The 14,330-nt window shown below is 40.7% G+C and overlaps 1 protein-coding gene across 14 annotated transcripts in view; it reads left to right on the top strand.

Moving 5' to 3' along the window:
• The window catches only part of Tomosyn (syntaxin-binding protein tomosyn), an 835,312-nt gene that overhangs the window by 252,714 nt on the left and 568,268 nt on the right, over window positions 1–14,330 (top strand). For all 14 annotated transcript variants that reach the window (XM_067782366.1, XM_067782362.1, XM_067782363.1 and 11 more), the window contains one exon: window positions 704–843. In XM_067782366.1, coding sequence (XP_067638467.1) covers window positions 704–843 — 140 coding nt within the window. The remainder of the gene's footprint in view (window positions 1–703; window positions 844–14,330) is intronic.

Genomic DNA, 14,330 nt, shown 5'->3' with positions numbered 1-14,330 from the left:
CACGCAATTGGTTGTGAAGTATAAGTGTTATTGTGAAGTACTTTCAAAATAGTCTAATAAAGACCATTTTGCATTATTTAATATTGGAGTTATTTATTCAACAGTTTAGCGATTCGAACGTTAGCAGAAGGTTGCAAATAGGCGGAATTTCACTAAATTCGTTACAATATATTCTGATTTGCACTTCAATATAAAAAATTTTGAGCAGCACTGGTCATGAGGGTTAAACTCACAAATTTTTTAAATTAAATCTGAACTAAAAAAACAACTTGCCGTTCTGTAAGTGGGCTTAAGAAAAATATACATATGTTAGGAGTTCTTAAATGTCATATAATTCTCCTTATTTTTATTAATATCTCACACCTATACAATTGAAAAGCATTATTACCAAATGGGAGTAAAGTACTTCAGAACACACATTTTCAACAAAAATGAAGTGAATACGATTTCACTCCCTCCTATTAGAAAAATGTTTGACCACAATAAGATATTTCACCATTGAGCCCAAATTTGAAATGCAATTTCTTAACAATTAAACAATTATTTTTTAAACAACATGTTGTTTTGGGAAGTAATTTGACTAAATTTTGCGCCAATCTCTAGAGAGGCCGAGCAAAGCTAGGCCAGCCAGGTACTGAATATTTTTATTTGATTATAACCTCTACAATTATGTATAAATATAATTTGTATTTCTTATTTACAGACTGACTGTCCCTTAAAAGTTAAAATAGGATTACATCGGAAACCACCTGGGTTTCAGACGCAATTAGTTTGCTTGACAACTGGTCCAAACAGAAGAAACGTTCAAATAACCTCTATATGCATCAACTCTAGTTATGGGCTGTAAGTTGAAGTTTAAATGTTTTCAAAATTATTTTGTTAGATGCTAGCAGATACTGCGCATGTTTTCCTAATAGAAAACATCGTTCGTTGTTGTAAACATACTTTTCGACATGTCGTCTGCGTATCAAAAGAGAGCAGATATCTATTCGTGTTTGAAACATTTGAAGTGGTTTATTTTTTTTGTTCTTTAAATATATAGTATATATCATATGTATATAGTATTTCCAATGTATATATATAAAATCTGCCTTGTAGCTGCGTTTCGGAGTCGGCATAAACTTTACCTTTTTGCATGTAATATAGAAGCATTAACTGTACATCAATGAGATTTTTATATTTCCTATTTTCTTTATAAAAATGGGCAAATGTAAAATTTATTAGTTTAAATAAAAAAAGCGCAGCGCAAAAACCTGTCCACAAAGAGAAACCATCAAGGTATGCATAGCTTTCGTTACATATTAGTATTGTGGCAAATATCAGTAATTCCGACACACAACTATGCCGCATGTTAGGAGAAAAATCATTCCTATTTTGAAAAACACAAATTTTTGGGTGTAGAATTCAGAATGAGACTGTTGTAACGCACACTACGAACGCTACTTGTGTTTGAATTTGTTATGTGGAGAGCCCCAACAGGCATCATGCAAACAAACTCAGATATGATCTCGTGAGAAAATGGACGAAATTGATTTGTTGGAAATATAGCGCGAGAGTCAGCATATGTATGTAAATTTAAAATTTTCTTTGCTGATATTCAAAGTGTTTTCAAAAACAAACGAGAATATTCTAGTTGGAATATTTATTCATTTTGTTGGTTGCAACAATTTTTTGTACTAATTTGTAAGTTAATAAAAAAAATAAGTGCGGGAGTAACCGAACATTATATTGTTACGAATATTAGTCACACTAAGGGGTACTGTCATCTCTAAGCCGATGCTAAGAGTGACTTGTATGCACATCCATAATTCAATCATTATGTATCTACATAAACGAATCAATCATTATGTCTACACATATGTACGTACACGCAGCGGAGAAGCAACGCACAAACACATGCAGATATCGCTTCCCAAGGCAGTCGGTTCTATGTACCGGAGCGACTCGGGATTTTTCCCGACCAAGGACTGTCATTTCAGTGTAACCCCATTTAATTTGTTTCGTCCCTCCCACAAATTGTCATCCTCCCAGCAGCTCCTTGCAGCAGGACTGCTCCATATTCTCTTGCTCCGGGAAGGTATCGAATCCAATCCGGGTCCGTCTCCTGACCTCGGTCCTGAGAAATGGTTTTGCTGCATCTGCCGGAAAAGAATCTTTTTAGGACGGTCATACTCTGTTCAGTGTGTCTCGTGTAAGGGATGGTTGCATCGGACAGGTTGTTCTGGGCTTGATTCCAAAACCCGACGTCCACGTAACTTTTATAAATTTTTTGTGGCTCCTTGCTGTTCACGCCCAAGGGCGTCCCGTAGTCTACGTCTAAGCGCCCCCCCATTACCTTCCAGCAGCCCCGCTGCTCAGCAAGCCACAACAAGTACCCGCTGCTGCTCGCGCCTTACGGCGCCAACAACTCAAACAGCTGCTACCACTCATAACTACAATCTTCGTAGTAGAGTCGGAAGCAATGCTGAGCAACAGCCCCTGCCCCCGTCTTCTCCCCCCCTCTTTTCCGGCAGCAATCGTGTAGGTCAGGGAAACAGACTCTTAGTCCCTACCTCCGTTTGCACCGTTTGCCAGCACAGAATATATATGTTTGCGACATCCGCCCAATGCAGCTCCTGCCTCGGGTGGTGCCACTTTCCTAGATGTTCTGGTCTCCGCGACGGCAACCCCTCGGCGGGTTTCATCGCGCCATGTTGCCAGGTCGCAAACCCAAATCATCTGGGTACCCCAATGCTTGCCCAAGGACGCCCAGTCCCAGGGCCACAACAGCAATTGCGTCCTGGCCTTCCTGAACCCAGGCGTAGTCACCCGTCACTTACCCCCAGAGTGGCGACGTCTCCCCTCATGCACTTCAGAATTCTGCAGTTAAACTGTAATGGACTAACTGGGAAGATTACGGAGATAGTCAATTTCATGAAGCGGCACAACATCCGCATTGCTGCGATTCAAGAGACTAAACTCACAGCACGATCTGCATTGCAGTCCTGCTCTGGGTATAATGTCCACAGAAAAGATCGCGAGAGCGGAAATGGAGGCGGCCTCGCGTTTATAATACACCACTCTGTGCAATATCACATATTTGATCCTGGCATCGACCGCAGGGACAACGTCTTAGAACGTCAAGGCCTATCTGTCCGGTCAGGCGATGCAAACCTAGAAATCATCAACATCTACATCCCCCCTGCCACCTGTTGCCCCGGTGGATACCACCCTAATATTAGAGCCTTACTCACTGGAAACAATCGCATTATTTTAGGCGACTTCAATGCCCATCATGATCTATGGCATTCAAATTTGCGGGCGGACAGTAGGGGCGAGATGTTGGCGGATCAAATAGAAGAAACGACGTTCTGCACAATAAACGGAGACGCCCCCACACGTATGGTAGGAAGCTGTCACAGTTCGCCAGATATCTCAATCGTGAGCGCAGAACTCGTAAACTGCGTCAACTGGCAGCCGATGGTATCATTGGCATCCGACCACCTGCCTATACTTGTTTCGCTCGAGCGTACCGCCGACTTCATCGTCACCGAAAAACGCACTTTCATAAACTTTAAAAAAGGAAAGTGGGGAGAATATAAATCCTTTACAGACAACCTCTTTGCTGCCCTCCCTATCCCGACTGATGCCCGCCAAGGGGAGCGTGCCTTTCGCAAGGTCATTGAATCCGCCTCGGCACGTTTCATTCCCGCCGGGAGAATTCCCGAAATCCGGCCCCACTTCCCGGCGGAGGCCGCAAACTTAGCGAGAGAACGGGACCTTATAAGGCAGCTTGATCCAGGCGACCCCCAAATAAGGGATATAAACCAACGCATCAGATTGCTTGTGGATGAACACAAGCGGGCGAAATGGGAGGAGCACCTAAGAGGTTGTAACCTCTCTACCGGTGTGGGTAAACTTTGGTCCACCGTAAAGTCCCTATCGAATCCGACTAAGCACAAAGACAAAGTTTCCATCGCCTTTGGCGACAAAGTGCTGTCGGATGCGAAAAAATGCGCGAGCGCTTTCTGCCGACAATATATAATGCATTCCACGGTCGACAAAGTTAGACGGAGGGCCAACAGACACGCACATAAACACAAATTCAGCGCGTCACCAATCACCATCACCGCTAAAGAGGTTGAGGACGCCATTGGTCGCGCTAAACCATCCAAAGCAGTGGGCCCAGACGGCATAGCCATGCCGATGCTTAAAAGCCTAGGGAAAGAGGGTTTCAAATATTTAGCGCAGGTCTTCAACCTGTCTCTTTCCACCTTTGTCATACCCGAGAAATGGAGAATGGCCAAGGTGGTCCCGCTACTAAAGCCTGGTAAACCAGCTAACATAGGAGAGTCGTATCGTCCGATATCTCTCCTATCGCCAGTAGCAAAGACGCTCGAAGCCATTTTGCTCCCTTATTTCCAAGCAAATTTGCAACTAGCCTCCCATCAGCATGGCTTCAGAAAACTCCATAGCACTACCTCCGCGCTAAATGCCATTAGTACCCAGATAAATTGCGGTTTAAATCAAAACCCCCACCATAGAACAGTACTTGTAGCGCTAGACCTATCAAAAGCTTTTGATACGGTCAACCACGGCTCGTTACTGCAAGACCTGGAAGGGTCTACCCTTCCCCCATGTCTTAAAAGGTGGACCGCAAATTATCTGGGTGGTCGGCAGGCATCGGTGCTATTTAGAAACGAAACATCAAAGCCAAGGAGAATTAAACAAGGGGTGCCACAGGGTGGTGTCCTATCCCCACTTTTGTTTAATTTCTACATATCTAAACTACCTTCACCACCGGAAGGAGTCACAATCGTTTCCTACGCCGATGACTGCACAGTAATGGCCACAGGCCCAGGCCCACAGATCGATGAGCTATGCAATAAAATAAACGGCTACCTCCCTGATCTCTCCAGTTTTTTCGCCTCGCGAAACCTGGCATTATCACCGACTAAATCTTCCGCGACCTTATTTACAACATGGACGTCCCAAATGTCGACCATTTTGAACATCCACGTCGATGGCTCTACGCTACCGACTGTCCTACACCCCAAAATCTTGGGTGTGACGTTTGATCAGGATCTACATTTTGGTGAGCACGCAGCCGCAATTGTTCCGAGAATTCAGAGCCGTAACAAAATCCTCAAATCCCTTGCTGGCAGTACCTGGGGAAAAGATAAAGAAACGCTCATGACTACATACAAAGCAATTAGCCAGCCGATTACGTGCTACGCGTCACCCATATGGTCGCCAAGCCTAAAAATTACCCACTGGAAGAAGCTACAGGCCTGCCAAAATACTGCTCTCAGAATTGCAACGGGCTGTCTTCTTATGTCCCCAGAACACCATCTACATAATGAGGCGAGAATACTCCCCATCAGGGAAAGAAACGAGATGCTGACCAAACAGTTCCTGTTGAATACCCAGAAACCTGGGCATCCCAACAGACATCTGATTGACGAGCCAGCACCGCCTAGGGGCTTAAGGAGTCATCTCCGTAAGCATTTTGAGGAAATACGGCATCTGAGAACACAGCCGTATGAAGCGAAAAAACACAAGCAGGTCCTTGGTGTACTCCACATACAGGCGTCGGACCTTTATGCCGGGAATTGCCCGGTGAACCCAGTACTCAAAGTAAAGTATCCAAAACTTGCGGAAGAGGAACGCATACTCCCCAGGGAAACGCGTGTCACTCTGGCTCAACTTCGTTCTGGATACTGTAACAGGTTAAACTCTTACATATCCAGAATCAACCCCGACATACAAAATGTATGCCCCGCTTGCAATGTGTCCCCACATGACACCAACCATCTCTTTAATTGTAATGTGGAACCAACGCCTCTAACACCCCTTTCCCTATGGTCCACCCCTGTTGAAACAGCAAGTTTCCTTGGACTCCCGTTAGAGGATATTGATGACAGTTTGTGATCGGTCGCGTCTGTTAGGTGGGGCGAAGCACTGCTACAACAACAACAACAACATGCAGATATCTGAGATGCTCCCAAAAGTATGCATTGTGTCGCTCACAAATACACGCGCATATGAGAGCTACACACGTGCATCTGTAGTTATAATTATATACCAGTAATTAAGTAAATTCTGGAAGCGCCTAGAAGATGCAACGAGGAAATCACACAGTATAAAAGCAGCAACAGTAGAGGTGCAAGAATCAGTTGGATTTAAGACGCTATCTAGCGAGCAATAGCAGTATTATTTTGCGAATTATAAGTGTTATTTTCAAGTAGTCTAATAAAGACCATTATCGCATTATTCAATATTGGAGTTATTTATTCAACAGTTTAGTGATTCGAACTTAGCAGAAGGTTGCAAATAAGAGGATTTCCAGTAAATTCGTTACAATATACTCAGCGTGAGCTTCAATTCCACATTTCATTTCAGAAATATTACTTTTCTACATAACACGTGGCACCGCCCGTTTAAAAAAAATATCTATTATAGTTTATTATTCTTGTCTACGACCCTTTCAAACTTGTTTTATATCTAAGTTGCCATGGTCTTTAACCGATCCCGTCCATTTTTACTAGAAATATTTTCTACTATAGGGAAAATCTGTGTACCCAATTTTATTACGATCCGTTAATTTTTTTTCGAGTTATGGCTCCCGAAACATAGAAAATTACCTAGTCATAAAAGGGGCGGTGCCACACCCATTTCCAAAAATTTTGGTTTTTTCCAATTTAATGTTATAACTCAATTTAGAAAGTAAAATTTTATTGAAACAAAGCTCTTTTTTGCTAAGATATAGCTTATTATTTTCGTCTACGACCCTTTTAAAAATCTTTTATATAAAAGTGGGCGTGGTGTTTAACCGATCTCGTCCATTTTTTTCTAGAAATATTTCCTGCTATAGGGAAAAGCTGTGTACCCACTTTTATTGCGATCCGTTAATTTTCTTCGGGCTCCCGAAACATAGAAAATTGTTTAGTCATAAAAGGGGCGGTGCCACACCCATTTTAAAAAAATTGAAATTTTTCCTATTTATTGTTATAAATCCACTTGGGAAATGAAATACTATTGATATAAAGTCGTATTTTGTAAAGATATAGCTTATTTTATTCGTCCACCACCCTTTTAAAAATCTTTTATATAAAAGTGGGCAACCTCTCTGAACAGAAACATGGCGTCACAAAATGCAGAACAGTTGAAAGACCAAGAGACACGCATAACTTTACAACTCGAAGCACAGGAAGAACATATTATAACGAATTTACTGCAATTCCTCTTATTTGCAACCTTCTGCTAAGGTTCGACGCACTAAACTGTTGAATAAATAACTCCAATATTAAATAATGAAAAATGGCCTTTATTAAAGTTTTACACAATAACACTACTATTGCTCGCCAGATAGCGTCTTAAATCAAAACTGATTCGTGATGCCTCAGCCTGTGCCGCTTTTATACTCTTCGGTTTCCTCGTTCACCCATTTCTCCTAAGGTCTAGTAATTTCGTGAACCTGATGCTACCAGCTATATACACGTATATTTGCAATTTGTATCCATATGCGTGTGTATATGTGAGCGGCTCATGATGACATGCGCATGTGAGTATCTCTCTCTGTTGCCCCGCACGTATGTGTGCAGACATAATGATTAATTTGTTTACGTACATACAAGTGTAGCAGCTTGCTTTATTGTTGTTGTGGCTTTATTTACTTAGTATCAGATTAGTGATGGGAGTAACACTTAGTGTCACTAATATTCGTCACAATATCTTATTAAAGCTGAGGCACAGGAAACAAAGCTCTCATCGCAGCTGCAGGCTTTTAGCGAACGACAAGACAAAATTGAGGCAGAGATGGATACTTTCAAAGATCGGATCCAGGAGTTGCAATTGAACCGTCCAATCACTTCTGCATCTAGCCTGAAGGTAAAATCCCCAACGTTTGATGGTTCTCTTTGTTCCAGGTTGAGAAGACGTCAACAGCTAACAACTGAAATGCCTAAGATAGAGTTGCTGCATTGTTCGTGGCGTTAAAAGGACTTTCTACTGAGATCTTACGCACCATTCCATAGGCAGAACGAAACAATTATGAAGCATTGATGACCGCTGTCGAACGACGTTATGGAAGCGATCACAGAAAGCAGATATACCAAATTGAATTGCAGAGCTGCTTCCAGAAGGCTAATGCATGAGTTCGCGTCGGGCTTTGAAAAATTCGAAAATTAGGACGCACACGCGGAATACACCGAGGCGGTACAAATTCAGAGCTTTATAAGGGGAATACGGGACGTCGAAGCGAAGTGAGCTACATACTACATACGCAAACTCAAAGCCAACAAAAAGCAGGAGATTTTTTGAATAGTAAGAAAGTAGCGTTTTCTTGTTTCTCGAAAGTCGATAACTTCGCAATATTTCAAACTTATTACACTTTTACAGATCTTCACCTCCATAATTCTTCTCTGAGTAAAAAATGATTAACAAATTAACGTTTACCAATTACTTTAACAGTTCGTTGCATTGTATTGAGGCACATGTGGCCTTAAAAATTTTCAAATGCAACGTGGCAGTTCTTATGCGGCTGAAATTTGGCACAGCATGTTAGACCATAATTTATTATATTTTGTCCGCCAAAGCAAACTTTTTTTTAACGGACAGCCAAACCCTCATATTAGGAATCTGAACTTGGTTATTATGCGACTGGTAAATAAACACAAACATGCTAAATTGGAGGAGCATCTAAAGAACTGCAACCTCTCTGCGCGTGTTGGTTAACTGATAAAGTATCCATTGCTTTCGGTGATAAAAATTTATCGGATTCGAAGAAATGCGCGGGCGCCTTTTGTCCAATTTGTAATGCATCCTTCAGTAAACAATGCCAAACATCGTGCACACAGACGCGCTCATAAACACAAACACGACGTGTCACTGTCGTAAGATCACCCCCACAGAGGTTGAAGAAGCCACCCAAAAGGCCAATACCTCTAAATAAAAAGGCCCAGATGGCATATCCATGCCAATACTAAAAAATCTTTGCGCTGAGGGATTAAACTACCCAACGCACGTTTCCAACATGTCGTTGAAGTCCTTTGTCATTCCTGAACAATGGAAAACGGCAAGAATAATTCCACTACTAAAGCCTCGTAAACCAACTAACGAATGCGAGTCATATCGACCGATATCACTCCTTTCGCCAGTAGCGAAGACATTGTAAACCATCATGTTACCTCATTTCACGGCGAATCTTCGCCTAGATACCCATCAACATGGCTACCGCAAAATGCATAGCACCACCGCCGCGCTAAAGGCCATAAACACTCAGATAAATTACGGACTAAATCAGAAAACACTTCATCACATGACGGTGCTCGTGGCACTCGACCGTCAAAATCATTTAACACAGTCAACCACGGAGTACCACAGGGTGGTGTCCTATTCCTGCTTCTGTTTAATTTTTTAATATCGTAGCACCCTTCCCTCACCAGAAGAAGTTTCCTATGCCGACGACTGCATAATAATGGCAACGGAACCAGACCCTTCCCCGTCTTTTTAGTTTCTTCACCTCGCGCAAGCTGGCGATAAAAAACACGGTCACTCTGTTTACCACGTGGAAGGAACAAATGACGCAAATAGTGGACGCGCACGTCGGTGGTGTTACGCTACCAACTGTCAGTCACTCAAAGATCTTACAGGTAACGTTCGATGTCGTTGTCGTTAATACAACAACAGGCGCATGCCACCGAAATAGTAAAAGGTAAAAAGCCACAACAAAATCCTTAAGACGCTTACCGGCAGCAGTTGCGGAAAGATAAAGAAACGTTTATACCTATGTACGAAGAAATTGGCCGGCCGATCATGTGCCAATTTTGTCGCCTAGTCTTAAAAACACATGCTGGAAAAAGGTCCAGGCCTGTCAAAATGCTGCACTCAGAACTGCCGCTGGAAGTCTTCTTATGGCCCCTGAACATCACCTATATAGCGAGGCTTAAGAGCTCAACACTAAAGAGCACAACGAAATGCTAAACAGGCAATTTTTGCAAAATTTTCACAAACCGGCACAACCTTGAAAGAACTGTTTGATCTAGCCCCGCCTCTGAGAGAGTTAAGGAACATCTCCACAAGCACTATGATGAGATCCGGCACCTGCCAACACAGCCGTTTGATACAGCCAAGTATAAAGGGGCCCTAGGCAAAATCTACACAACTTCGTTCTGGATACTGTAACAGGTTAAATTCTTAATTTTCCAGAACCATGCGATTTGTCCCCATATGACAACAACCATCTTTTCAATTGTAGTGTGGACCCTGCGCCTCTAACACCAACCTCATATGGTCCGCCCCTGTTGTAACTGTCAGTTTCCTTGGACTTCCGTTAGAGGACTTTGATGACAATTGGTGAGTGGTCGCGCCTTTTGAATGGGGCGAAGCAATGTTAACGCAACAACAATAACCAGGATGGTTCCAAGCAAGCCGCACCAACGTTCTTAGACATCAAATTGACACTGGAGATGCGAGGCCAATCCGTTAACCTCCTCGTAGTGTTCCACTGGCCAAGTAGGAAGTTGTGAGTCAAATCAAAAAATAAATGAGCCAAAGCGGCGTAATAAAACCATCAGCTATTCCAGGGAGCTCACTGGTAGTACTTCTGAAAAATAAGGATGGAAAAATTTGGTTTTGCGTTGAATACGGGAAGGCGAAACGTCACGAAGAAGGATAGCTACCAATTTCCAAGAATTCACTACACTTTGGACTCGCTATGTGGTACGAAATGGTTTTCCATACTGGACTTGACAGGCAAGTGTAGGTGAAAGACAAATAGAAAACAGCCTTTACTGTCATAGATGTTAAATGAAAGTTTACAGTGATGTCCTTTGGACTGTGTAATGCACCAGATGCGTTTGAGAGACTGGTGGATCAGTTATTGAAAGCACTACATTGGAAAACACCCTTGGTGTACCTAAATGACTTCATCGTATTGGGAAAGAATTTTGAGGAACATCTAAAGAACTTGTGGGAAGTTTTCCAGAGAATTATTGGTGCTTGTATGAAACTTGTCCCAATAAGTGTTCACTGTTCAAAAATGAGGTAAGTTATTTGGCCCATAAAGTAACGACGGAGGGCATATGCACTGCGGATGAAAAGATAGAAGCAGTAAAGGATTGACCAAAACCACAGAACCTGAAGCCGATCACTTGGAAAACCAGAGAGGAACTATTGCGTTACACGGAGAGCGCTGTTGGCAAAGGTAGAGTGCATTTAACATTCTCACAAGTACCTCTACTAGCAGCAATTCCGCGTCAGGACAGATCACGCAGCGTTGAAATGTCTCATGCAGTTCCGTAATCCAGAAGGTCAATTGGCATGGTGGATCGAGAACTTACAAAGCTTTAATTTATTAAATTTTGGTGAGCTCGAGGCATTTTAAAAAATTTAAACACAGTTTAAATGTTTGTATTTCGATTTTATTTGGTCGATATTTCGATCTCATTCTGAGATCATCCTCAGGAACTGTGGACAAAAACAACAATTAGTTAACATGTAAACAATTTTCAAACCCTAAAATACCACTTACACAATTGAATATGTTTTACCGACTAACAAGATGTACGAAAAAAGAAAGCGTAGAAGTCAAAAACAACAATTAGTTAACTTGTAAACAATTTTCAAACCCTAAACAATACCAATTACACAATTGAATTGTTTTACCGACTAACAAGATGTACGAAAAAAGAAAGCGTAGAAGTCAAATAAATATGAAAATATAAACAATTTAAAACACCGTAAGTATAAACAAAAATCTGCAAAAACAACAATACATAGAATGACGAACAAAAAGACATAATCATTTGCATTAACGTACAATGTGCATATATATTGGTCATCCCACTGCATTTGTTGTGTTGAGCTGCAATTCTAACTAGAACAGTGTTGTTGTCTTAAAACTAAGTCGCGGTAAACGCGCGCCAGCTGATCAGTGTCTATTTTATAATTCATTTTCGTGTCATTAGGGGTGTTCGTAATGTGCAGCATTTCTAAAGTATATCTTTTGCCGTAATTTTTCTTCTCATGTAAAATGGATACATTGTCGAAATCGGGATAATGCCCGGTATCCTTGCAATGTGATGACAATGCCGCCTTATTGTCAGAAAAACTGCTTCTTAATTTCACATTTGACCTGTGAGCGGAATCCTTGTCTTGAGTTTCTTTTTTGTTGTCCCCACATATACCTTATCGCATAAGTGGGACCCGTCACCATTACACGGAATCCTGTAAACTACATCAGACTTCTCTTGTTTGGGAATTCTATCCTTTGTATTGCTGTAGAGTTTTTTTAGCGTGTGTTTACAAGTTGACGCGATCTGATATTTATCTCTGTCATAGAGCATTGAAAATTTTATTCTTTTCGATATTCCTGGAACATGAACTACTGATTTGTATATTTTTTCCTCTCCTTTGGCTATGTTGGTTCTCTCCTTATCATTGGTTAAGTATGTTCGCAGTAATTGATTTACGGTTGTCATAGGGAAGTCATTCTTTGTCAAGGTTACTTTTATTTCGTCAATATTCTTTTCGTGAAAAATTGGGTCGCTAATCGAGAGAACTCTTCTAATGAAATTGCTTGCGGTATTTATAATTGTTTTTTTGTCATGTTTTGAATTAAAATTAATAAGTCTTCCAGATGCCGTGGGCTTTTTATACCAGTCAATCAACAATTTGCTATTCTTTCTGATAATAAGAGTGTCTTAGTAGGGTAGCTCTCCATCTTTTTCCGTTTCTATTGTAAATTGAATTGATTTATTGAAGATGTTAAGATCGTTGAGCATCTTGTCGACATCTTGTGTCCTAACAATCGCGAACAAGTCGTCAACGTACTTAGTTAGTAAGCGCGGTTTGTTGGCAGTTTCCATCATGAATTTGGATAGTAGTTCCTTCATGCCGAATATGATAGAAAGATGCAAACGATTGTTAACAACATTTCAAAATATAGAGTGTTGAAACGAGACCCTACTAGTCAATTACAAGAGAAGAACAATTGGTTAGTTCAAAAAATGTTTGATAACGGTGTTATCAATGAAATAGAAAAACAACGACTTTTAAGCAAAGGTGGGTTGACAACCTAGAATTTACGGTTTGCCTAAAATTCACAAGAAGGGACGCCACTTCGACCTATTTGTTCCTCTATCAGCTCACCGTCGTGTGAATTATGCAAATATGTTGTTAGCATATTGGAAAGTATAACTAAGTCGTCTAAATTTAATGTTAAAGATGCGATTGAATTCTAACGAAAAATAAATAATACCTATATCTATGATGATGAGATTTTAGTGTCTTTTGATGGAGTGTCTTTATTCCCGAGCATTCCAGTAGACTTGGCATTAAAGATAATATCCTCAAAATGGAATGAATTAAAAGACCATAAAAGGTTACCGCAAAAGCTGTTTTTAAACATAGTTAAATTTTGCATAATGGAAAATCGTTACTTTAAATATAATGAAATATATGAGCAACGGTCAGGAATGCCTATGGGATCACCAGCATCACCTGTCGTAGCGGATATAGTCATGGAGGAACTACTATCCAAATTCATGATGGAAACTGCCAACAAACTGCGCTTACTAACTAAGTACGTTGACGACTTGTTCGCGAGTGTTAATTCATAATTTATTGTAAAACAAATAAAGCACATTTCAGGAAATGAAACTTAAAAAAAAAACATGTAAACAAAACAAAAAAATACATGTAAATTTATATATACATAGCTTATGCCTATATGATACTTGCTTTTTTACTGTATTTCGAGCTTGAAATGCTGACGAAAATTTACGTCTAATTACCACAACAATTTTCCAATGTACCAAAAATACTGCCACAAAATAACCGACTTCGGTATGTTATCGTTTACTTAAAATTTTTTTTATTTTCACTCAAAATCATTTCGTTCACAAAAAACTGATGAAAATAGTGCAGGAAAATATTTGCGTGCTCATTTACTATATTTATTTCATAAACAAATTTATTTCTTGTCTGAATTTGTGCACAAATTTTTCAAAATTGGTTAGTTTGGTTAGTGTCACCTCTTAATGTTAATCCACAGTGTTGTGCTCGGCAATTAAATACGTTTACCTAATGCTCGCAGTATTTGGTTTCAATGCGAACATATTGAAATGTTGGTAGATTTTTGGGGTTTGGTGGTAGAAGTGGTAGAAAATGAAAATGGGTCAAAAAGTTGGTAGATCTACCAATAAAGTGGTAAAGTCCGTGTACTGTTCTAACCTATAATCTGAGTTGATTTCGCTGGAAAATATCTCTCATATCGAATTCATAGTAGATAGGCTTTCATTCGGTAGCTATAGCGAAATGTTTGTTGTTCGTACATACCACCTCGTTCG

This window comes from Eurosta solidaginis, chromosome 4 (assembly GCF_040869045.1).
Source record: "Eurosta solidaginis isolate ZX-2024a chromosome 4, ASM4086904v1, whole genome shotgun sequence".
Classification (NCBI taxonomy): Eukaryota; Metazoa; Arthropoda; class Insecta; order Diptera; family Tephritidae; genus Eurosta; species Eurosta solidaginis.
This window is presented reverse-complemented; position numbering and strand designations above follow the sequence as displayed.